This window comes from Chelonia mydas, chromosome 1, assembly GCF_015237465.2.
Source record: "Chelonia mydas isolate rCheMyd1 chromosome 1, rCheMyd1.pri.v2, whole genome shotgun sequence".
NCBI lineage: Eukaryota > Metazoa > Chordata > Testudines > Cheloniidae > Chelonia > Chelonia mydas.
In genome coordinates, this window is record NC_057849.1 from 318217283 (window position 1) to 318242978 (window position 25696).

Here is a 25696-nt window from a genome sequence, read left to right on the forward strand (position 1 = left end):
TTTGTAAGAGGGAGTCATAATATAATCGCTATGGTTAGTAAGAGTCAGTGCCAACACTGTTCCTGTCTCCTCCATCTGTACCTGGATCCAGACAGAGAACCTGGCCATGGATGCCTCTACCTAGATCCTGGTATGGATCTGCAGAGATTGTGGCTGGCATTTCCCATTCTCAGAAAGACAGACTGGGGGGACTCTCCAGTGTGAAAGGTGTATGCTGGTGAAATCTCTCAGGAAGCAGGTGGGAGAGCTACAGGAGGAGGTGCTATGCTGAGGAGCATCTGTGCCCATGAGGAATTCATTGGGAGTATTCATATGGAGATGTTTAAGGCTAAGGAAGCTATCCAGCTAGAGAGGACTGCTGTCATGTCACTGGGTGAGGAGGATATGGCTCAGTCATAGGGAGGACAGTGGCTGCTGGTTACTTCTGGCAGCAAGCAGTGCTCCACCCCTATTCCCAACCCACCCATCACAGTGATGAAGAACCGTTATGATGCCCAGCAACGAGCAATAAGGAATCACCCATAAAGATGGAGAAGGAGAAACCATGTACCTCCAAGGCTGGGAAGATCACAGCCACCACTCCCACGAGGAAACATAGGTAGCGGTGGTTGGTTACTTTCTTCTGAGGGGGACAGAGACACCCATCTGTCAGCCTGACAAGGCATCTTGGGAGGTATGCTGCCTGCCAGGGGCCCGTATAGGAGACTTTACAAAGGGATTGTCAAGGATCATCCAGCCCTCTGACTACTACCCCATTGTACTCATCCATGTGGGCACTAAATGATATTGCAAGGTATGACCCTGAGCCTATCAGAAGCGAATACAGGGCTTTGAGAGTAAGGGTGAAGGAGCTGGGGGTGCAAGTGTTGTTCTCTTCAATCCTTCTGGTCAAGGGTAGGGAGAGAGAGATGCACCCTGGTGATGAATGCCTGGCTGTGAGGATGGTTTTGATAGGAGGGCTTTGGCTTCCTTGACTACAGGATGCTGTTCCGGGAACTAGGACTGCTAAGCAGAGATGGTGTCCACCTATCGAGGAAGGAGAAGTGCATGTCTTGATACAGACTAGCTAATCTAGTTAGGAGAGCTTTAAATTGTTTGATGGAGGCTGGTGAAAAAAACATAGGAGACCTGGGAGAAGCATGGGCTGTTGTAGCAGGGATATGACAAGAGAAAACGTGGGGAGGGGGGGGAGAGGAAATCAAATCAGTATCTTAGATGTCTGTGTACTAGTGCTGTCATTTAATCGCAGTTAACTCATGATTAACTCAAAAAATTAATTGGAAAAAAATTGTGTTTAATCACGGTTTTAAATCACATTATTAAACAATAATAGAATACCAAGGGAAATTTATTATAAATATTTTTGGATGTTTTTCTACATTTTTAATAGGGCTGTCAAGCAATTAAAAAAATTAATCGCAATTAATCGCACTGTTAAACAACAACAGAATACCATTTATTTTAAATATTTTTGGATGTTTACTACATTTTCAAATATATTAATTTCAATTACAACACAGAATACAAAGTGTTCACTTTACATTTATTTTTGATTACAAATATTTGCACTGTAAAAAACAAAAAAATGTATTTTTCAATTCATCTCATATAAGTATTGTAGTGCAATCTCTTTATCATGAAAATTGAACTTACAAATGTACAAAAAAACTGCATTCAAAAATAAAACAATGTAAAACTTCAGAGCCTACAAGTCTACTCAGTCCTACTTCTTGTTCAGCCAATCGCTAAGACAAATAAGTTTGTTTATATTTACGAGAGATAATGCTGCCAGATTCTTATTACAATGTCACCTGAAAGTGAGAACAGGCAGTCGCCTGGCACTTTTGTAGCCGGTGTTGCTAAGTATTTACATGCCAGATATGCTAAACATTCGTATGCTCCTTCAAGCTTTGGCCACCATTCCAGAGGACATGCTCATTAAAAAAAATAATGCATGAATTAAATTTGTGACTGAACTACTTGAGGGAGAATTGTATGTCTCCTGCTCTGTGTTTTACCCACATTGTGCCATATATTTCATATTATAGTAGTCTCGGATGATGACCCAGCACATGTTGTTCGACTTAAGAACACTTTCACTGTAAATTTGACAAAATATAAAGAAGGTACCAATGTGAGATTTCTAAAGATAGCTGCAGCACTCGACCAAAGGTTTAAGAATCTGAAGTGTCTTCCAAAATCTGAGAGGGATGAGATGTGAAAGATGCTGTCAGAAGTCTTAAAACAGCAACACTCCAATGCAAACTACAGAACCCAAACCACTGATGGCATCTGGCTCAGATGATGAAAATGAACATACGTTGTCTGCACTGCTTTGAATAGTTATCAAGCAGAACCAGTCATCAGCATGAACGCATGTCCTCTGGAATGGTGGTCAAAGCATGAAGTGACATATGAATGTTTAGCACATCTGGCATGTAAATATCTTGCGACACCAGCTACAACAGTGCCATGTGAAAGCCTGTTCTCACTTTCAGGTGACATTGTAAACAAGAAGTGGGCAGCATTATCTCCCACAAATATAAACAAACTTTTTTGTTTGAGAGATTGGCTGAACAAGAAGTAGGTCTCAGTGGATTTGTATGCTCTGAAGTTTTACATGGGTTTTTTTAGTGCAGTTATGTAACAAAGAAGTCTACATTTTTAAGTTGCACTTTGACGATAAAGAGATTGCACAACAGAACTTGTATGAGGTGAAAAATACTATTTCTTTTGTTTATCTTTTTTACAGTGCAAATTTTTGTAATAAAAATTATAATATAAAGTGAGTACTGTACACTTTGTATTCCGTTTTGTAATTGAAATCAATATATTTAAAAGGTAGAAAACATCCAAAATATTTAAATAAATGATATTCTATTATTTAACAGCACAATTAATCGCAATTAATTTTTTTAATCGCTTGACAGCCCTACTGTGTACTATGGGGAATAAGCAGGAAGAACTTGAAATGCTAGTTAATAAACACAACTATGACATAGTTGGCATCACAGAGACTTGATGGGATAATTTGCAGGACTGGAATATTGGTAGAGAAGGGTACAGCTTGCTCAGGAAGGACAGGCATGGAAAAATGGGAGGACATGTTGCCCTATATATTACAAATGAACACACTTGGACTGAGGTTAAGATGGAAATAGGAGACAGACTTGTTGAAAGACTGTCTGTAAGGACAAAGGGATAAAAAACAAGGGTGATGTCATGGTAGGGGTCTATTACAGACCACCTAACCAGGAAAAAGAGGTGATGAGGCTTTTTTTAAACAACTAACAAAATCATCCAAATCACAGGACTTGGTGGTGATGGGGGACTTCAACTACTCACACATCTGTTGGGGAAATAATACAGACAGGCACAGATTATCCACCAAGTTCTCAGAATGTATTGAAGACAATTTTTTAGTTCAGAAGGCAGAGAAAACTACTAGGGGAGAGTCTGTTCAAGATTTGATTTTGACAAATAGGGAGGAACTGGTTGAGAATTTGAAAGTGGAAAGCAACTTAAGTGAAAGTAATCATGAAATGATACAGTTCATTATTCTAGGGAATGGTAGGGGGGAAAACAGCACAATATAGATAATGGATTTCAAGAAGGCAGACTTTAGCAAACTCAGGGAGTTGGTAGGTAAGATCCCATGGGAAGTAAGTTTAAGGGGAAAAACAGTTCAAGACAGCTAGCAGTTTTTCAGAGAGACATTGTTAATGGCACAAGAACAAACTATCCCACTACAGAAGAAAGATAGGAAGTATGGCAAGAGACCAACCTGGCTAACCCAGAACATCTTCAATTATCTGAAGCTCAAAAAAGAGTCCTACAAAAAGTGGAAACTAGGCTTGGTTGGTTAGAGACTTTTGGATCAAGCCTGCACAGAGACATATTGCATTTGTTGTTGTTTGTTGTTTTTAAAAGCTGCATGCGGAAGGGATCTCTTGATACACGGCATAAAAGGTTTTTAAATCATGTTATGAAAAAGTACAAAGATGCCTTACACGTATTTCTTACTATAAATTTTTCAGCAGCTGAGCGATGGTTCTTCAGAGGAATTGGAAGTTCTGGACACCGACAGCTCCGAAGGGCCGAGTGGATTGGGCCTAATCTGTTTTTGCCCAGACCCAAAACCAGATGTTCTTTTTAGTACAAGTCTTTGGTATCATTTTGTTTTAAAAGCAGGCCTTGGACTCTCTTATTTCGGAGCACATTGGCTTCTTTTTTCACATTGTTTTTACTGACCATGTTAATCTAAAACTTTTTTGCGTTTTTAATTCCTGAACTGTTTCTGCAGGCTTCCCTTTAATTAAAACACTTATGTCAATGAGACTAAATAAAGGAGTGTATCTTTTCAAGGGTTTATTCCTTTACAAGACTTCCACCTCTCTTCGTTAAAAAGTAAAAAAACAAAACAAGCTTCTTCTCTCTGATCCAGGGGTTAACAAAATAAGGAAAATATAAACTGTCTGTTACTAAAAACCTGGGGTAATTCTGCCTGCTCTATTTTATTGAAACATCCCTGTAAATAAAGGGATGTGTCTTTTCAAGTCAATATAAAGCAGAGCTTTATTCCATTACAAAACTTAATGTAACTAACTTGTGTTTGTTAAAAAGCAGGTAAAAAAGCAGCTGCCTTCTTTCTAATCACAGCTATCAGCTGCAAAAACCTTTGTTTTTTATATTGGGCTTACTAAAAAAACAAAACAAAAAAACAATCAGTGCTAGCCTAAAATCTAGAAAAAAAACTTTAAAAAATTGTTGGTTACTAAACGAGTATGGTTTTAACTTTTATGAAAACCCCCTTCTAAAAAACATACATGGTGGGAAAAATGCTGGGTGTCCGTTTCTTTAGATAAGAATAAGGCAGATAAAGGGGAGGGGAGGGGGAGGAGGTCTTGGGCCTATAAAATTGGGTCCGAAAAATAAACTCTATACCGCCGTTGTAAAACAATCTCTGATTAGCCCGATCCAAAGGCGGGGATAACAAGTCTGAAAGTTTCTAAACTGAGCAGCTGCCTCATTTTACAGAAAGACAGGCAAGGTAAAAAATCTCTCTCTTCGATTCAACCATGTGCTCTCAATCTTTCCTCCCTTCTTTCTTTTAATCTACCCTGATACTGAAGGCTTTTTTATTTACTTTTTATCATGTGCTTAGGAAATTTCCTTTTTATTGCTTTTAATGTTTTTTTTAGCCAGCATTTGGTCGTGTGCTTACTAAACAGTTTTTAATATTGTTTAATGCTTTTTTATTCACTTTTTTATCATGTGCTTAGTAAATTTCCTTTTTAATCCTGTTTTTATAGCTTTTAATGTAAGTTAAAGATCCTCTCTCTCTGATTCAACCACGTGCTCTCTATCTTCCCCATGTTCTTTCTTTTAATCTCCCCTGATACTGAATGCTTTTTTTATTCACTTTTTTTATCATGTGCTTCCTAAATTTTCTTTTTAAACCTGTTTTTAAATGTTTTTTTAGCCAGTTTTTGGCCATGTCTTTACTCAACAGGTTTTTAATATTGTTTAATGCTTTTTTATTCACTTTTTTATCATGTGCTTACTAAACAGGCTCTGCAACCATGTGCTTTTTATTTTTCCCCTTTTCTAGCCCTGTTTTTTAGGAAAGGTAAAGAGCTCTTTCTCTCTCCAATTGAACCATGTGCTCTCTATTTTTTCCCCTGTTACTGAATGCTTTTTTATTCACTTTTTTATGTGCTTACTAAATTTCCTTTTCTTGCCCTGTTTTTTTAACCTTTCTTTTTTTTAACCTACCCTGATACTGAATAGTAAGCACATGATAAAAAAAGTGAATAAAAAACCACACAGACTTTGCCTTAGTTTTTAATATTGTTTAATGCTTTCTTATTCATTTTTTTACCATGTGCTTACTAAATTTTCTTTTTAAACCTAGCTTTTAATGTTTTTTTGGCCAGTTTTTGGCCATGTGCTTACTAAACAGGTTTTTAGTATTATTTAATGCTTTTTATTCATTTTTTTATCATGTGCTTACTAAATTTCCTTTTTAATCCTGTTTTTATAGCTTTTAATGTAAAGATAAAGATCCTCTCTAAATCTTGGGACTACAGGATTGGTTCCACAAGCACATTCTGTGACCTAGCTGTAAAACCACCTCTGATTGGTCCGCCAAAAGGAGGAGCTAGCTCCCAGGAGCGCTGCCCAAACCAGCTATCATTTCACTACCAACAGTCGGTGAGGTAGGATGTTTCGCTCTGCATGTGTTCAGTAACACAGACACTCTATTCTTTACCAACAGCTCTCCTCATTCAAGCCCCTTTTTTCAATAAACCTTACCCAAACGTGTCTCACTCTAATCTTTCAATGTGTCACATTTTCTATTCTTTTATAGCATACCATCATCTCTTTTCTTTAATAACCTGCCCTTTAACAACAGCTCTCCTTACTCAATCACCTTTTTTCAATAAACCTTACCCAAACTTTCCTTTTCATCAACCCTAAACTTCTCTCTCTCTAGTCTCTCAATGTATCACATTTTCTATTCTTTTACAGCATACCATCATCTCTTTTCTTTAATAATCTGCCCTTTAACAACAGCTCTCCTTACTCAATCACCTTTTTTCAATAAACCTTACCCAAACTTTAAACTGCTCTCAGTGTATCCACGCACAACACTTCCCCCATTCAAAAGTGCACAATTTTTTTTTCAAAATGGCCGACGGCGCCAAACTTCGGCGCCAACGGAAACCGGGTGGGAAGGCGGGACAAAAGCCCCAAATGGGGCATGGAAACCTGTAAAAAATGCATGGTGATGAGTACTATCGAGGCCTTTACTACTGAGGTAGGATAAGAGGCTAAAATAGGGAAAGAACAAGTTAAAAATTATTTAGACAAGTTAGATGTCTTCAAGTCACTAGGACCTGATGAAATACTTCATAGAATACTCAAGGAGCTGACTGAGGCGGTATCTGAGCCATCAAGTGATAATCTTTGAAAAGTCATGGAAGATGGAAGAGATTCCAGAGGACTGGAAAAGGGCAAATATAGTGCCCATCTATAAAAAGGGAAATAAGGATAACCTGGGGAATTACATTCTAGTCAGATTAACTTCAGTACCTTGAAAGATAAGGGAGTAAATAATTAAGCAATTTGCAAACACCTAGAAGATAATAGGGTAACAAACAACACTCAACATGGATTTATCAAACCAACCTAATAGCTTTCTTTGACAGGATAACAAACTTTGTGAATGGGGGGGAAGCAGTAGATGTGGTATATCTTGACTTTAGTAATGCTTTTGATACAGTCTCACATGACCTCAAACAAACCAGGAAAATACCACCTAGATGGAGCTACTATAAGGTGGGTGCATAACTGGTTGGAAAACCATTCCCAGAGAGTAGTTATCAGTGGTTCAGAGTCAAGCTGGAAGGGCACATTGAGTGGAGTCCTGAAGGGATTAGTTCTGGGTCCAGTTCTGTTCAATATCTTCATCAATGATTTAGATAATGGGGTGGAGAGTACACTTACAATGTTTGTGGAGGATACCCAGCTGGGAGGGGCTGCAAGTGCTTTGGAGGATAGGATTAAAATTCAAAATAATCTGGACGAACTGGAGAAATGATCTGAAGTAAATAGGATGAAATTCAATAAGGACAAATGCAAAATACTCCATTTAGAAGGAGCGATCAGTTGCACACATACAAAATGGGAAATGACTGCCTTGAAAGGAGTACTACAGAAAGGAATCTGGGGATTATAGTGGATCACAAGCTAAATATGAGTCAACAGTGCAACACTGTAAAAAAAGCAAACATCATTCTGAGATGTATTAGCAGGAGTGTTTGTTGTAAGCAAGACATGAGAAGTAATTCTTCTGCTCTACTCCATGCAGATTAGGCCTCAACTGTAGTATTGTGCCCAGTTCTGGGAGCCACATTTCAGGAAAGATGTCTACAAATTGGAGAAAGCCCATAGAAGAGCAACAAAAATAATAAAAGGTCTAGAAAACATGATCTATAAGGGAAGATTGAAAAAATTGGGTTTTTTTAGTCTGGAAAAGAGAAGATTGAGAGGGGACATAAGTTTTCAAGTACATAAAAGGTTGTTACAAAGAGGAGTGAGAAAAATTATTCTTCATAACCTCTGAGGACAGGACAAGAAGCAATGGACTTAAATTGCAGTAAGGGCAGTTTAAGTTGGACATAGGGAAAAATTTCCTTGCTGTCAGGGTGGTTAACCACTGGAATAAATTGACCAGGGAGGTTGTGGAATCTCCATCATTGGAGATTTTTAAGAGCAAGTGAGACAAACACCTCCCAGGGACGGTGTAGATAATACTTAGGGCTTTTCTACATTGGCAATTTACAACGCTGCAACTTTCTCATTCAGGAATGTGAAAAAATACTCCCCTGAGCGCAGCAATTTTCAGCGCTGTAAAGCACCAGTGTAGACAGTGCACCAGCACTGGGAGCCGCACTCCCCGCGCTGGGAGCCGCACTCCTTGTGGAGGTGGGGTTTGTTGGAGTGCTGGGAGAGCTCTCTCCCAGTGCTCTGCCGCGACCACACAAGGCCCATTAAAGCGCTGCTGTGGCAGTACTTTAGCGTAGCCAGTGTAGACAAGCTCTTAGTCCTGTCATGAGTGGAGAGGACTTGACTAGACCTCTCAAGTCCTATGATTTTAAAAACACTTATTACCCGTCGGTGAACACTTTTCACAAAGCAATCACTCTGTATCTGGCCTCCCAGTCCTCATCCTCAAAGGAAACCTGCACATCACCTTCAAAAAATGAGCCTGGGATCTTAAATTCATAACTTTGCTGGACACTGAAAAACAGGTTTTAACAGGGATACTGATTTTATGGCTCATTATAACAATTTGTAACACACACCCTCATGCCTCTGCTAACCCTCTATTGTCCTACAACTGAAGGGGTGTTAACTGCCCATTTCATTTTAAGTGATCTCCTACAACAGGTATGCACCCCTTCTGCTTAACAATTTGTCCCATCTTTTATTTTGCTTGGACACTCTGGTTACTTTACCTAGACCTGAGGAAGAACTCTGTGAAGCTCGGAAACTTGTCCTTTCCACCAACAGAAGTTGGTCCAATAAAAGTTATTACCCCAACTACCTTGCATCTCTTCTGTCTCCATTGTTATTCAATATCAGCACTGCTGGTTGAGGGGTAAGCTTGAAGCGGCATCTGTCAGTGGCATTGAGGTGATTGTCATTTTACTTTGAGACCTCGAATATGACGATGGCATTGCCTTGTTGGCTCAATATGGTGAATCAGTACAGCTGATGGCTGATCTGGTCAGGCAAGAAGCAGCGCACATTGGTCTGATTATTAATTCAGATACAATTACCTTCAAGCAGGCTCCAAATCTAGATTACAATCAGCTTACTATTAACTTGTTTGGATGGGAGATGGAGCAGGTGACAACTGTCAACTACTTGGAAAGCATCATAGACAATGATTGAGGATGTTTGAAAGATATAGATGGTTGTTGTGACGAAGTGGGACTGTTCTTAATGTTTCCTCTGAATATTGTAGGGGTGCCTCAGTTTCCCCTATGCATTTCTTAAGTCTCTAGGTGGTGGGATAAGGGGGTGTAAATGTTGCAGAGCAAAGGGCCAGTGTACATAAATGGCCTACACTCTTGTCTCCTGGCAACTGATGGCCTGGACCCTTCCCCCCTTCAAGGTGATAGCTAAAGGGTTGGAGAACAAAGGAATCAGGTGACCTCCTGGCCTGGGAAAGGGACAAAGCCCAGAGGAGGAGGGGGTGGAGAGTGAGTCAGTTTGGGGCTTGCTGGGGACAGGGAGTGAAGTGCAGACATGGTTGTCTGGCTCACTGCCCCCAAAACGGACCCGGCTGAGGGGTCCTGTTCTCTGTACCTACAAGCTCTGTTTTAGACCATGTTCCTGTTGTCTAATAAACCTCCGTTTTACTGGCTGGCTGAGAGTCAAGTCTGACTGTGAAGTTGGGGTGCAGGACCCTCTGGCTTCCCCAGGAGCCCTGCCTGGGCGGACTCGCTGTGGGAAGCGCACGGAGGGGCAGAGGATGCTGAATGCTCCGAGGTCAGACCCAGGAAGGTGGAAGCTGTGTGAGCTTCTTGCCCTGAAGACAGTCTGCTCACAGAGAGGAGACTTCACCAGAGTCCTGACTGGCTTCGTAGGGAGCAGTTCCAGAGCATCGCCCAGGGACTCCATGACAGTTGTATAGCAGTAACTGACACTATGTTTTGAGCTCTTCAGAGGCCTTTGTGGAAACTTTATGACATCAAGCTTACCAGAAAGCTGAATATTTATACAAACAGTTATATAATCTTTACTTCATGGCAATAAAATGTGGGTGCTGAAGAAGGCTGAAGAGCACGGAACTGATGTTTTTGAACATAAGAACGGCCATATTGGGTCAGACTAAAGATCCATTAGCCCAGTATCCTGCTTCTGACAGTGGCCAATGCCAGGTGCCCCAGAGGTAATAAACAGAACAGGTGATCCATTCCCTGACGCCCACTCCCAGCGTCTGGCAAACAGAGGCTAGGGACACCATTCCTGCCCATTGCAGGTAATAGACATCGATGGAGTTATCCTCCATGAACGTTATCTAGTTCATTTTTGAACTCTTTTATAGTCTTGGCCTTCACAACATCCTCTGGCAAGGAGTTCCACAGGTTGACTGTGCATCTTGATTCTGCTTGTCTTCATCAGCTATTTCATGTAAGTGGCAGAAGAAGATTAGCAATGAGAATATTCATGGCTGAACTCAGGAGCCACTTCTCTCAGCACTGGTTTGGTTTTGAAGGCTTTCTTGGATGGAAGAATAACAAATTACATAGCATGTTTACTAAAGAATGCTGCTACATGGTCAGTGATCATGTGGTCACCAAAAGCTTTGGTGGCATGATAAGATCGCCAGTGATGGACATATTGGCCTCCTTGCCTTGAAAATGATGAACATGATGTTTGCAGGCCATCACAATGTTCGCTTTGCTTGTTTATTATATCTCTTCCTCCCAACCCATTGTCTGTCTTGTCTATTTAAACTATAAGCTCTTTGGGGCAGGAACTGTCTCTTACTCTATGTTTGTACATTATAATAATGGGGCTTTGATACAGTTGGGGCAACTAAGCATTATAGTGATACAAATAATACACAATTGCAAATCTAAGCTGTGTAGAATAAATATAGAAATACATATGTAGTACTAAAGAAAAAATGTTCTGACTCTGGACATAGCATTCAATTTTACAAGAAGCTACTTTTGCTACTCACCATTTGATGCTGTGAAATCAATAGCCACTGTGAAATTGATTTGGGTTCTGTCAAACAAGCAGATAGGAATCTTGTTAATAATACCACTAATAATTGGAAAAAATATGCAAGGGAGGTAGCATACCTTTTAATGGACTAATATACATGTTACAATGTATTAGCTTTCTGGTCAAAAGGTATCACTGCAAAATTCAGGTTAAAATCATTGTGCATTATTTTGTCTTTTATACAGTATCATCAATTAAACATCAATTCTTGAGGTTACTACTCTTTGAAATCTAATTTTCTCTTACCTGTAAACTACATTTGTGAAAGAGTCTCTTCTCCCTTTAAATATGTAGAAGCGTTATGTAACTGGATGGGTTTTCAGTGGTCCCATCTTGGCGAAACCTGTCCACCTCACCAAAGCTTCAGTTCAAATACTTTACCAATTAATTTTATAGCAATAACTTCATACACGATACACTATATATGACATGCCTGGCTTTCATTTATTTTTGTCCCACCTCCCTCCCTTGGCTTTCCCCTCCCCCCTGCCTTCAAATACCAAATTGGTTGAAACACAACATGTTGGGGAAGAATCAACACGGCTTTTGTAAAGGGTAATCACGCCTAACCAATTATTAGAATTCCTTGAGGATTTTAACAAGCATGTGAACAAAAAGGGTGTGATCTAGTGGATATGCTGTACTTGGACTTTCACAAAGCCTTTCACAAGGTCCTACACCAAAGTTTTCTATGCAATATAAGCTGTCATGGGATAAGTGGGAAGGTCCTATCATGGATTGGTAATGGTTAAAAAATAGGAAATGAAGAGTAGGAATAAATGGTCAGTTTTCAGAGAGGAGTGAGGTAGGTAGTGGGGTCCCCAATGATCTATACACGACCAGTGCTGTTCAAGAAATGATCTGGAAAAGGGGGTAAACAGTAACGTGACAAAGTTGGCAGATGATATAAAATTACTCAAGATACTTAATCCCAAAGCTGACTGCAGAGAGTTACAAAGGGACCTCACAAAACAGGGTGACCGGACAACAAAATGGCAGATGAAATTCAGTGTTGATAAGTGCAAAGTAATGCACATTAGAAAACATAATCCCAGCTGTACATACAAAGTGATGGGGTCTAAGTTAACTGTAATCATTCAAGAAAGAGATCTTGGAGTCATCATGGATAGTTCTCTGACAACATCTGTTCAATGTGCAGCAGCAGTCGGAAAAGCCAACAGAATGTTAGGAGCCATTAGGAAAGGGATAGCTAATAAGACAGAAAATATAATAATGCCCCCATATAAATCTATGGTATACCCACACCTGGAATACTGCATGTAGTTCTGGTTGCCCCATCTCCCAAAAATGTATCAGAATTTGAAAAAGTACAGAGAAGGGCAACAAAAATTGATTAGGGGCCTGGAACAGCTTAATATGAGGAGAATTAAAAAGACGAACTATTCAGCTTAGAAAAGAGACGACTAAGGATGGATATGAGAGACGTCTATGAAATCATGAATGGTGTGAAGAACAAAGTGAATAGAGAACTGTTATTTACCCCTTCCCATAACATGAGAACTAGGGGTCACCAAATGAAATTAATAGAAAGCAGTTTTAAAACAAATATAAGAAAGTATGTCTTCACACAATGTAACGTCAACCTGTGGCACTCGTTGCCAGGGGATGTTGTGAAGGCCAAAAGTATAACCGGATTCAAAAAAGAATTAGATGAGTTCACGGAGGATAGTTCCATCAGCAGCTATTAGCCAAGATGGTGAGGGACACAACCTCATGCCCTAGGTGTCCCTAAATCTCTGCCAGAAGCTGGGACTGGACAACAGGGGATGGATCACTTGTTAATTGTCCTGTTCTGTAAGGTGCTTCAGAGGGAATTGATACAAGCCACTGTCAGAAGGCACTATGCTGGGCTAGATGGACCATTGATCTGACCCTGTATGGCCATTTTTACACTCTTAATGGGTAGCACAGAGGACACAATCTTGGGTCCAAGAGTCAGCTATCACTAAAGTCAGAATTTAAAGTGAGAATTTATTGCCAAGGAACAAATAAAATGGTATGCAAATCAATGTAATACCAGTTATGATCCATTTTGCTAAGACACTGCAGGGACTTCCTCCCCTTCTTAAGGACAAACCACACTTGGAACCTTCAATAAATATAAAAGGGAAATCTCAGGACCGGAACTGCTGTGTTCTAAGAAAATAGTATTCTTAAAGACAGTCAGGAAGCATGGTTCTCTTTCATTTGAGGATTTTGGATTGGCAAAGAAGTAGGGAATGTGACTGTCCTGATCCCAATGGTGTTGAGAATCCACTTCAGGTTTAAAAAGACGGTAACATTTTAAGTGTGGCTTTCACCAGGACAAAGTATAACAGGAAACAAGCAAGACTGAGCAGCCAGCTTACCCACACTATGAGCTAAAGTTCTGACCATAAGGAACACCATTTCAATTTGGAGTTCTACGCTATCCTGAAAAGCATCTATTATTATTCAGTAGATTTGTTCTGTGAATTTAGAGACATACTGATGTCAGTGACAGTAGTTTTTTTAAAATTTTAGCCCTTTTAACACTAGAACAGCAAAGATTGAGTGAGCAGTAGTCTATTCCCCCTTGTGCACTGACATATTTTTTGTTAAGTTCCAACCATCTAGTATACTTACTACTTGAATGTCCTGCAGCAGCTAGAATACTGCCTTGATCTGCTGCCATTTCTCCCAGTCTGAAAAAATTGGGGATGGAATAAAAAGTGCTCCATGGCGAGGTGCTTGAATTCTATTGCATAAACGCCAACAATTTGTAGTTATCAGGCACATAATGGCAGATCTTACCTCTCAGAAAAGGCAAGACTTGCTCATACCTGTTGTGTCAGGAATAGTCTTTAGTTCCCTTGGAATACTCATAATTCGTCTGAAATCCATGGAAATCAGTTTATGAAAACCTTTAAAACTTAGACTGGAAGCTGGACTTCGCTGAGGAGAGATAAAAGCTGTTGTAATCTTTCTGAAAGTATCAGAAGCTTTATAATCTTAAGAAATGAGGCCTGCTGTTTTGCTTTATCCAGAGTCTCCCCCTAAAGATGCTTGTCTTCTAAGGCAGTGCTACTCAAAGTGGTGGTCCGCAGACCGGCCATTGGCTGCGGGTCTGCGCACACACTGGGAAAAAAAACTGCCGGTCCCTCACATCATATAGCTTGAGAAGCACTGTTCTAAGGGTATGGCCATCAAGCTTCACTTGGCCTACATCAGAAGACTGTTAGGACCTCAGGCACATTATCATTTTGCATAGCTTATTGGCTATAAGGAACAAAGATGATGAGAAGCAGTGCAGGCCTGCCAGCTTTAGGGTAATGTACAAGGGAGTCTTCAGGCTATTTTCTTTGTCATGAAAGGGATAGCCAAACAGCATAAGGTCAAGGACACTTACTTCACCTAGAGAAAGAATGAGGAGTACTTGTATCACCTTAGAGACTAACACATTTATTTGAGCATAAGCTTTTGCGAGCTACAGCCCACTTCATCAGATGCATGCAGTGGCAAATACAGTCGGAAGACAGACAGACAGAGAAAACATGAAAAAATGGGGATTGCCATACCAACTCTTATGAAACTAATCGATTAAGGTGGGCTATTATCAGCGGGAGAGGAAAAAAACCTTTGTAGTGATAATCAGGATGGCCCATTTCAAACAGCTGGCAAGAAAATGTGAGTAACCGTAGGGAGAAAAAGAAAAGGAGTACTTGTGGCACCTCAGAGACTAACAAATTTATTTGAGCATAAGCTTTCGTGAGCTACAGCTCACTTCATCGGATGCATACAGTGGAAAATACAGCGGGGAGATTTTATATACACAGAGAACATGAAACAATCGGTGTTACCATACATATTGTAAAGAGAGTGATCAGGTAAGGTGAGCTATTACCAGCAGGAGAGCGGGGGGTCGGAGGGGAACATCTTTTGTAGTGATAACCAAGGTGGACCATTTCCAGCAGTTGACAAGAACGTGTGAGGAACAGTGAGGGGGTGGGGGGTAATAAACATGGAGAAATAGTTCTACTCTGTGTAATGACACATCCACTCCCAGTCTTTATTCAAGCCTAATTTAATGGTGTCCAGTTTGCAAATTAATTCCAATTCAGCAGTCTCTCGGAGTCTGGTTTTGAAGTTTTTTTGTTATAATATTGTAATTTTTAGGTCTGTAATTGAGTGTACAGGGAGATTGAAGTGTTCTCCGATTGGTTTTTGAATGTTATAATTCTTGACATCTGATTTGTGTCCATTTATTCTTTTGCGTAGAGAGTGTCTGGTTTGGCCAATGTACATAGCAGAGGGGCATTGCTGGCACATGATGGCATATATCACATTGGCAGATGTGCAGGTGAACGAGCATCTGATAGTGTGGCTGATGTGATTAGGCCCTATGATGGTGCCCCCTGAATAGATATGTGGGCACAGCTGGTAATGGGCTTTGTTGCAAGGATAGGTTCCTGGGTTAGTGGTTCTGTTGTGTGGTGTGTGGTTGCTGGTGAGTATTTGCTTCAGGTTGGGGGGCTGTCTGTAAGCAAGGACTGGCCTGTTGCCCAAGATCTGGGAGAGTGATGGGTTGTCTTTCAGGATAGGTTGTAGATCCTTGATGATGCGCTGGAGAGGTTTTAGTTGGGGGCTGAAGGTGATGGCTAGTGGCGTTCTGTTTTCTTTGTTGGGCCTGTCCTGTAACACTAGCCCATGAAAGCTTATGCTCAAATAAATTTATTAGTCTCTAAGGTGCCACAAGCACTCCTCATTCTTTTTGCTGATACAGACTAACACTGCTACCACTCTGAAACCTTTCACCTGGAGAGTTATTCTTGGTGTCCTTGCTGTCTCTGCTGGTAACAGCAGCTGCTGGGCTGCTTTCTCCCTGCCTTTTTTAAAAAAGGCCCTTTGATGTGACACACTATGTGAGGGGAAAGACCAGTCTTTTATAGGTGTTGTGGCTCAGGCACATAAATTCTCATTAGAAACTGACAGGGTCGAATAAAGGAGCAATTTGTCATCCAGCGAAGATTCAAGCAATTTTTTCTCAGAGTAGAAAAAGCAACCTCTTCCTTGTGCACTCTTTTCTGAGTCTGCCATTCCGAGCTGCCTGGCAGCAGGAGACTGGGCCAGACAGATACTGAGTACAGCAGAGAGGAACAGGAAGAAGTACAGGCGAAAAACAGATAGAAGAAAAAGAGTTGGCATAAGTAGAAAAAACTAAGGACTAAATCTCAACTGGAAAATTAACAATCTTTTCAGCCATCAGCCTTCTGCTAGTCTGTCTGATGGACACAGTTTCTGAAGTGTTCCTCACTGTGGCATCATCTGCTGCATAGCTTTTTAATTGTCCATATGCTGTACCAGGTAAGAAAAACCCAATTACGAGGATTTGTGGATAATTCCTTGAAAAGGAAATGCAGATTCCTGCCTCCATGGGGGACAATATTTTGCTTTGCCCTGTAGGACCTGAAGGAGTCTTTAACCACCTGATATAGCCATTAGCTACTGAAAAGAATGAGAAATATTGACTCTGTGCATGCCAATTGATGCCTACCTCCATTAGGATAAAAGGCTTCAAACTCAGCTAACACTAGCTCTGAACTTGGTAAGCTAGAAGCTTCTATCTATATTCTTTAGTTATCTGTTCAGTAGATGGGCTCGAGTTGTCATTGAACTCTGGTGATTCATTGGTTTGTCATAGCTTTTGTGTCCTAATTCTTCTACAAGGGACTCTTGTTGTGGTACTCAGAATTCTGTTGATCACCGTATTTGGAAATGGGAAGGAATCTCCCCCCTCCCCAAGCAGCTTGGTCTAGCCGTTGTTTTGTGTGGAGCTTCACCTTTTCCTGCATGTCTCTAAAGGTGTTGTGGCTCATACACATAAATCCCTATTAGAAACTGACAGGGTGGAAGAGAGGAGGAATTTGTCATCCAGCCAAGATTCAAGCAATTCTTCCTCAGAGAAGAAAAAACATGTCTTCTTTGTGCACTCATTTTCATGCAGTAATTTTGACTGTGATCAAGCTGGAATAGCTTGAGTTTCTATGCATTGCTTTCCTTGTGTTGTTTCTTGGTTGAAATTTATAGTTGATAAATGTTTTTATGTGGCACAAGTAGTTACTTGAAGGTTTAACTGTTTTATCAAAGACAGGCAAAAGATGGGGAACAATGGGTCTATGCTTTGCAGCTGAATGAGTCAAAAAGCAGAACCTTATCATTCAGAATAGATTCCATATGACACATGGACAGGGCCTCATAACCGTGGACAGAGTCTTTTTCCTCAACAAGGGAGGAATGATAGCTTGAAGATCCTCAGCTTGTGAAGGGCACAGTCTCCAAGAAAGTGCTGGATATGGCAGGCTCCTGTTTCCAGTCAACTAAGTAGGTAACTAATGGGATGAGATTTTCTGGCTAAATTAACTTTTGGGGTACTTTAGAGAGAGACAAGGTGGGTGAAGTAATATCTTTTACTGGACTAACTTCTGTTAGAAAGAGACAAGCTTTTGAGTTACATACAGCTCTTCTTCGGATCTGGGAAAGGTAGTGAGAGTGTCACAGCTAAATACACAATCAAGCAGACAGTCTAGCACAGAGGTTCTCAAACTTCATTGCACTGTGACTCCCCCTTCTGACAACAAAAATTACTACATGACCTGAGGAGGTGGGAACTGAAGCCTGAGTCCATCCCAGCTCTGCTGCCCCAGGCGGAGAGGGGGCAAAGCTGAAGCCCAAGGGCTTTGGCCCTGGGCAGGAGGCATGTAACCTTAGCCCTACCTCCTTCCCAGGGCTGAAGCCCAAGGGCGGTGGGGCTCGGGCTTTGGCCTCAGCCCTAGGCCCCAGCAAGTTTAACACAAGCCTTGGCAACCCCATTAAATGAGGTCCTGACGCACTTTGGGGTCCCAACCCAGTTTGAGAACCCCTGGTTTAGCATTAGTAGTTAGCACATATTCTAAGGGACCATTCAAGGTGAAGTGGCTCATTAACACCTCTGCAGTCATAGAACAAAAAAAAGTTAGTGTGTTACAGATTGTTGGCATAAGCCATAAATCCAGTGTCTTTATTAAGACTATGAATTTTAGTGTCTAGCTAAGTATGAATTTAAGCTCCAAGGCTTGTATTTTGAAAGTGTTGTGCAGGTTTCCTTTGAGGATGAGGACTGAGAGATCAGATATAATGTGATCGCTTTGTGAAAAGTGTTCACCAACAGATGATATAGTATTTTTGTCTTTTATCATTTTCCTGTTTGAGTTCATTTGAGAGCACAGTGATTGCCTCGTTTCACCCACATAGTTGTTATTGGGGCATTTAGGCTTTCTACACTAGTACTTTTGTCGCTAAAACTTTTGTTGTTCACGGGTGTGAAAAAAAGAACAACATGCGCCTGACTGACAAAAGCGCCGGTGTGGACGGTGGCATGTGGGTGGGAGATGCTTTCCCGCCGACGTAGCTACCGCCACCCAATGGGGGTAGTTTAATTATGCCAGTGGGAGAGAGCTCTCCCCTGGCATAGAATGGCTACACGGGAGACCTTACAGCAGCACAGCTGCAGTGGTATAGCTGTGCTGCTGTAAGGTCAGTAGTGTAGACACAGTCATGGGTAGGACCCATAGATCTTGAAAGGTGTGTTGTGGGAGTTGATCATTGTAGCAATGGAGATATGTCTGCAGGTTTTGCATCTGTTGTTTTGTCAGGGTCTGGTGCCACTTAGATTTGGTGTATCCTGGTCTGTGCAGAGCTTGCTTCTGCTGATGAGCTTGGAGAGGTTGGGCAGTTGTTTGAATGTAATTTGTATTACATGATTTCATAAAATTGCAGCCCTCTGTTTTTAACCCAAGCAGAAGAACAAGGAATGTAGGCCACACTTACAGGATGGGGAATTCTATCCAGCAAAGCAGTGACTCTGAAAAAGAATTAGGAGTCATGAGTGGATAATCAGCTGAACATGAGCTCCCAGTGTGATGCTGTGACCAAAAGGGCTAATGTATATTGAGATACATAAACAGAGGAATCTTAAGTAGGAGTAGAGAAGCGATTTTACCTCTGTATTTGACAGTGGTGTGACTGCTGCTGGAATACTGTGTTCACGTCTGGTGCCCAGAATTCAAGAAAGTTGTTGATAAATTAGAGAAGGTTCAGAGAAGAGCCACAAGAATGATTAAAGGATTAGAAAACATGTCTCAGAGTGATAGATTCAAAGAGCTCAATCTATTTAGTTTAACAAAGAGAAGATTATGGGGCAACTTGATTACAGTATTCAAGTATCTACATGGGGAACAAATATTTAAAATTGGCTCTTCAATCTAGCAGAGATAGGTATGGCTGGAAGTTGAAGCTAGACTTCAGACTGGAAATAAGGCATAAATTTTAAACGGTGAGAGTGATTAGCCACAGAAAAAATTTACCAAGGGTCATGGTGGATACTCCATCTCTGACAAATTTTAAATCAAGATTGGATGTTCTTCTAAAAGATATGCTCTAGGAATTATTCTGGGGATGTACTTTAGCCTGTATTATACAGGAGGTCAGACCAGATGAACACAATGACCCTTCTGGCCATGGAATCAATGAAGAGTGTTTGTGTGTGTCAATTTCATACCTATAGTAACTGTGATATAAAATAAGACCAAAGCAAACACTTATCTTTATGAGTTATCCTTTCATTTTAATCTATGCTTGTTTCAGAGTTATTTCTATAGAGAAAATAATAAGCAGTAAAACCAATAACTTTCTCCCCCCACTGCCGCAACCAAAAAACCACAAAAACTATGGACAATCCTAGTAGTTTAGCCATATTAAATTTGCTTAAGTATTCCTTGAACAGAAAATAGGTATGGAAGCTTCTACCCAACATTCACTTGCAAAGAACACTGGAGTCAGTGAAGGAAATTTTTCAAATATAAGAATTCAGTTGCAAACATGCATACCCGTGTGAAGGGTTATTACGGAGGAGTATGAGCTCCACCATAGTTAAGGTTCAGCAGAATTTTCCTTATAACAGGTAAATATGATAAAGCATGAATCACATGGCCATAATTGAAACAGTCTGGGAAAACTAACTTCAGAAACTATCTGTTGTGGAAATACCAGAGATGAACATTTTATAAACCAAGAGGGATGATTAGTTTATTCATTTGCAGAACATTCCTCAGAATACTTTTGTCTGCATTCTGGAAACAAACTAAAAGTTATGGACATGCTTTACAGTGCACTGAACTTATTTTTCTGCAATTCATTATGTTAATAGAATCTAATAATGTTTTATTTGAATCTTTCAATTTCAATCCAATTTCATTACCACTATCATTTTGTGTGTTCATTAACAAATAAAAATATGTTTTACATTACTACATTCTGTTAACTCTCACACTGCACTGTTTGGTATGTTCAGAAACACCCAGTACACAGGCCACCTAAGAAGTTATGTCGCAGTTTCAGTCTTCAATACCTAATAGCATGAAGGTCAATTTTCTTAAAAAATGGTTGCCTAAAGTTGAGCTTCTACATCGATATTTAGGTGCATGATTAAATAAAATGAATTTCAAAAGTATCAAGACCTAGCAGCTTTCACTTTTAAATTTTGGCTTAAATGTTTAAATCCTGTAAGCACAGTGTACTTTATTAATTAGTTTTAGTTGAACAAAGCCAAGTACAGCTTTATTTAATCTATGTAAGGCTGTTCTGCAAGCAATGATTTAGCAATATCTAACAACAATTATTTTTAAAAGTGCTGAGATACTATAGTGATGCACCCAGGATAAGGTGGATGGACTGACAGACAGAAGTGATGTTCTGACTTCAATAGGATTTTAGGGAGAACTCTATTCTATATTATGTTTGGAGAATTGTCACACTAATTATTCAAACTAACATCATCAGTATGATGTATTTATTTTTTAATATTGAACTAAAATCTACAAAATTTTTGTAATTAAAGTCCCTTATAATTTATTGTAAATAAATAGATTATTTAAGAACTCAGACCAGGAAAAAAGATAGTGATTTCCAAACTGAAATATATGCAAGCATAATCTGGGTGATTTTGTCCTGCATATTAGTGTAATTTTAGAGAAAGAATATTTGAGAAATTAAATCATAGACTCACAGGACAGGAAGGGACCTCAAGAAGTCATCTAATCCAGTCCCCTGCATTTATAGCAGGACTAAGTATTATTTAGACCATCCCTAACAGGGGTTTGTCTAATCTGCTCCTAAAAATCTCCAGGTGTGTTTAGTTCAGTCAGAAAGTAGAAAGAATGCCTTACAATAGGTGTGATAGCTTTCCAAAGTAATAAATTTGAAAAGGGCAAGATTAAGCAATAAAGATTCCAACAAAAGTATTTTCAAACTATTTTTAAAAATTGCAGTTGAAACCCCTAAAAAAAGTCATTAAAGGATTTTAAATTCTTAATAAAATAAGTTTTTTTCTCCCCAGCAAAACACATATGAACACAATATTTTTATTCCTCTTGTGCTTTCTCTGATTATGTTTAAAAGCACCTATAATAAATACACAGAGACACTACAGAGTTCTCATATCCTGCAGTTCAAGGACATTTACTGACTGAATGTCGTCAAATTTAGAGTTTTTAAGTTACCATGAAGCAGGAAATCTATGCAAGTCAGTATGTACACAGAATACCACTCTGGAAGTCAAAACTATGACATTTGTTAAATGCAGAAGACAAGCATTCTAACAGTACAGTACTGGTTTGAATCCATGCCCTTCCTTAGGCACAGCAGGTATTTATAGTTCAGGAATGAATCATTCTTATAACCCTACAACAATGTGGGTAAAACTCACCCATCTATTCAATTATGAAAAACAACATTTTGCAATAAGTGCAATTATGAGAACTAAGCAAATGCATAACTCTGGCATTACATAACTTTTGAATGCTTCACTCTGCAACCTTAATAGCGTTCTTTACCACAGTTTTATAGTATATAATTTCCTAAATTTTAAAAAAAGCAAATTGAAAAACAGAAATTCTAGCATGTGGCATCATACTGACACCCAGATGCAGGATTTGAACCTTTAGATCCATTGCACAGACCACTTGAGATAAGGGAGTATCTTATAGCAATAGCAGGTTGCTGTCCTCTATGTGGATTAAAGGAGACAAGACACACACTTTGCTAGTGGGTTTCACAGATGTTTGCTGACAGCAGGTGAGACTCGGGAACCTTGGGTTCCACTCCAGGCTCTGGAGGGGAGAGTGCTTTAGTAGCATAGACTCTTCTGCCCATTCCCTCCCAAGCCTGATTCATTCTGCCATGACCCGTCCAACCTCTCCCCGTCCGAGTCCTCTCTCTTCTCCACCCCTGGCTCCTTGTCCCAGTTGCATTCTCCCTGCCTCTACAGTCCTAGTTTCCACTTCTCAGATTTCTTATCCCAGGCCCAGTCTCCTTGCCCAGTCAGTCCTAGATCCCCCTCTGGGTTTGCTGGCCAAGTCCCCAAGTATTGATCACACCAGGTCTAAGTGGTTGTCTATACAGACATAGAGAGCAGCAAGGGGGGGGGGGGGTGTGTGAATCTGCAATGCACCAGCCTGCCACACACAAAGTGGCCATATGGACACTGCTGCTGCACAGTAAAAGTTACATAGTACCCTTTGACTTACTGCTGTTTGAAACAGTTCTCTCCTCCCGGCTCGTCTGATCTCTTTCCCCGTAACACACATCACTGGCTCCAGGTTCTAGTTTTCTTACCCAGGCAACTCAGCCTCCCACACCAACCTCCTCCCTCAGCCTTTTGCCCAGTCTTTTTATCCAGACAGTCACATTTCTGCCCCTCAGCCTCCTGTCAGATCTATTTTCCCTTTCCAAAGCTCATTCCCCTCTACACTGGTTCCTATCTTCAGGCTCCTTGACCATCCAGTCCCAGTCTCCTACCCTCTCCTCATATATCATCATCATATGTCCTTCCCTTGTTAACTGGCTCCCAGTCCCCATCATCGTTTTCCACACCATCTCCTAATCTTGTCTCTCTGGCTCCTAGTCCTGGTCTCCATGCCCAATCAGTTACTGCCTCCCCTATGCCTTCCATCTCTCAGTCCCAATCTCCTTGCCCAACAAAGCCCATTTTCATCTCCATCCCTCCAGTTCAGGCCTATGATCCCCCAGTTCCTAGTCTTCTTGTCCAACCAGTCCAGCCTCCCACGAAGAATGCCACAATCTCGGTAACATACCACAGCTGAAAAGCCAACCTGTCATATGTCTTTAATTTCAGAGGTATGCTGTGGCACAAAATGTTGAAGCTCTGACTCCAATATTTTGCTCTATGAAATTTTCACATGCAGTAGAGTGAGCTATGTAATTTGTGATGGCAAGAGTCAATTAAATGGTGGGAGATGGGGATAAATATATTCTATGTCATATATACATAGTAGAGCTGCCAATTAATCACAGTTAACTCACATGATTAACTCAAAAAAATTAATCGTGATTAATCAGTTTTAATCGCACTGTTAAACAACAGAATACCAACTGAAATTTACTAAATACTTATGGATGTTTGTCTACATTTTCAAAATATATTGATTTCAATTACAACACAAAATACAAAGTGTACAATGCTCACTTTATATTATTTTCATTACAAAAAGGATAAACAGAAGAAATAGTATTTTTCAATTCACCTCATACAATACCATAAGGCAATCTCTTTATCATGGAAGTCCAATTTATAAATGTAGATTTTTTTTGTTACGTAACTGCACTCAAAAACAACCCAATGTAAAACTTTAGAGCCTACAAGTCTGCTCAGTCCTACTTGTTCAGCCAATCACTAAGACAAACGAGTTTGTTTACATTTACAAGAGATAATGCTGCTGGCTTTGTTTTAAGAACACTTTCACTGCCGATTTGAAAAAAACTCAAAGAAGGTACCATGTGAGATTTCTAAAGATAGCTACAGCACTCAACCCAAAGTTTAAGAATCTGAAGTGCCTTGCAAAATCTGAGAGGAATGAGGTGTGGAACAAGCTTTCAGAAGTCTTAAAAGAGCAACATTCCTATGCAACTATAGAATCCGAAGCACCAAAAAAGAAAATCAACCTTCTGCTGGTGGCATCTGACTCAGATTTTGAAAGTGAACGTGTCGGTCTGCACTGCTTCGGATCGTTATTGAGCAGAACCCATCATCAGCATGGATGCATGTCCTCTAGAATGGTGACTGAAGCATGAAGGAACACATGAATCTTTAACGCATCTGGCATGTAAATATCTGGCGACTCCAGCTACAACAGTGCCATGTGAACACCTGTTCTCACTTTCAGATGACATTGTAAACAAGAAGCAGGCAGCATTATCTCCTGCAAACATAAACAAACTTGTTTGTCTGAGTGACTGACTGAACAAGAAATAGGACTGAGTGGACTTGTAGGCCTTAAAGTTTTACATTGTTTTATTTTTGAATTCAGGGGTTTTTTTGGTACATAATTCTACACCTGTAAGTTCAACGTTCATGATAAATAAATTGTATTACAGTATTTGTATGAGGTGAATTGAAAAATACCATTTCTTTTGTTTTTTATAGCATATATATTTGTAATCAAAAATAAAGTTAGCATCTAAATAAAGCGTGGGTGTCCATCTGTAGTATCGGAAAGGAAAGCATCTCTTTTTATCCTCTCCCACTAATCTGCTTCAAGGGCTATCTCACGAGTTTTCAAATGTTCTGTTTCATCATCCTTCTTGTTCATGGTATGAATAGGACCATTTGGGAGTGGGTAGTGAAGAACTATGGGTTGTGATGAATTCAGGAAACTGACAGGGTGGGGCTGTATTTTCTAGTAATGACTGCCAAACTTGCTTTGCAGTCGAGAACCCTCCCTTTGGGGAGGCAGAAATTCATCAATAAATCACTCCCAACACCATTATCAGTAACCAACACTCAGCTCTATTAGCAACAGACATGTTGATCAGTAACAGACAGCCCCAATGTTATCTCCCCCAGCATCAGCCACTGATTAGGGATCTCCCTCCTTTAGGCTCTGGCTGATCCTCATGTGCAGCATGTGAGGAGCTTTGGGGGCCTGTACTCTATCACAGGATTCGGACTCTCAGCCTGCCATGTCCCTTCAGCAGCGGCAGTTGCATGTTCGTTCTCTGCCACTGCTGCCATCCCTTCTTCTCAAGAGAGGCTGCAACAAGATGGAGTGGGATTTCCTACCATCTCTCTAACTAGCCAGAGCTCTGTGGAGATGGAGCCCCAGTTTCTCCTGTTTGTTCATGCCATGCCAATCAGGACTCTGAGAGAAGGGCCAGCTTTCATCGAACTGTTATTAATCTTGGGGAGTGGGGTGTCCACAGAGACAACACCCAATTTTATATTTCTGCCTCTTCTGACTTTGCCTGGGTATTGGTAACAGGTTACACAGTGTCTGGTAAGACAGGGCATGGATTA

At 40.3% G+C, this 25696-nt stretch overlaps 1 protein-coding gene across 14 annotated transcripts in view; it reads right to left on the minus strand.

Annotated features, from left to right (window-relative positions):
- CPNE8 (copine 8) overlaps positions 1-25696 on the minus strand; it is a 285586-nt gene that overhangs the window by 92325 nt on the left and 167565 nt on the right. For all 14 annotated transcript variants that reach the window (XR_005223777.2, XR_005223778.2, XR_005223779.2 and 11 more), the window contains one exon: positions 11264-11310. Coding sequence is in view for 9 of the 14 variants with exons in the window: in XM_043551226.1 (XP_043407161.1) it covers positions 11264-11310 (47 nt within the window). In the remaining 5 variants the exon portion in view is untranslated. The remainder of the gene's footprint in view (positions 1-11263; positions 11311-25696) is intronic.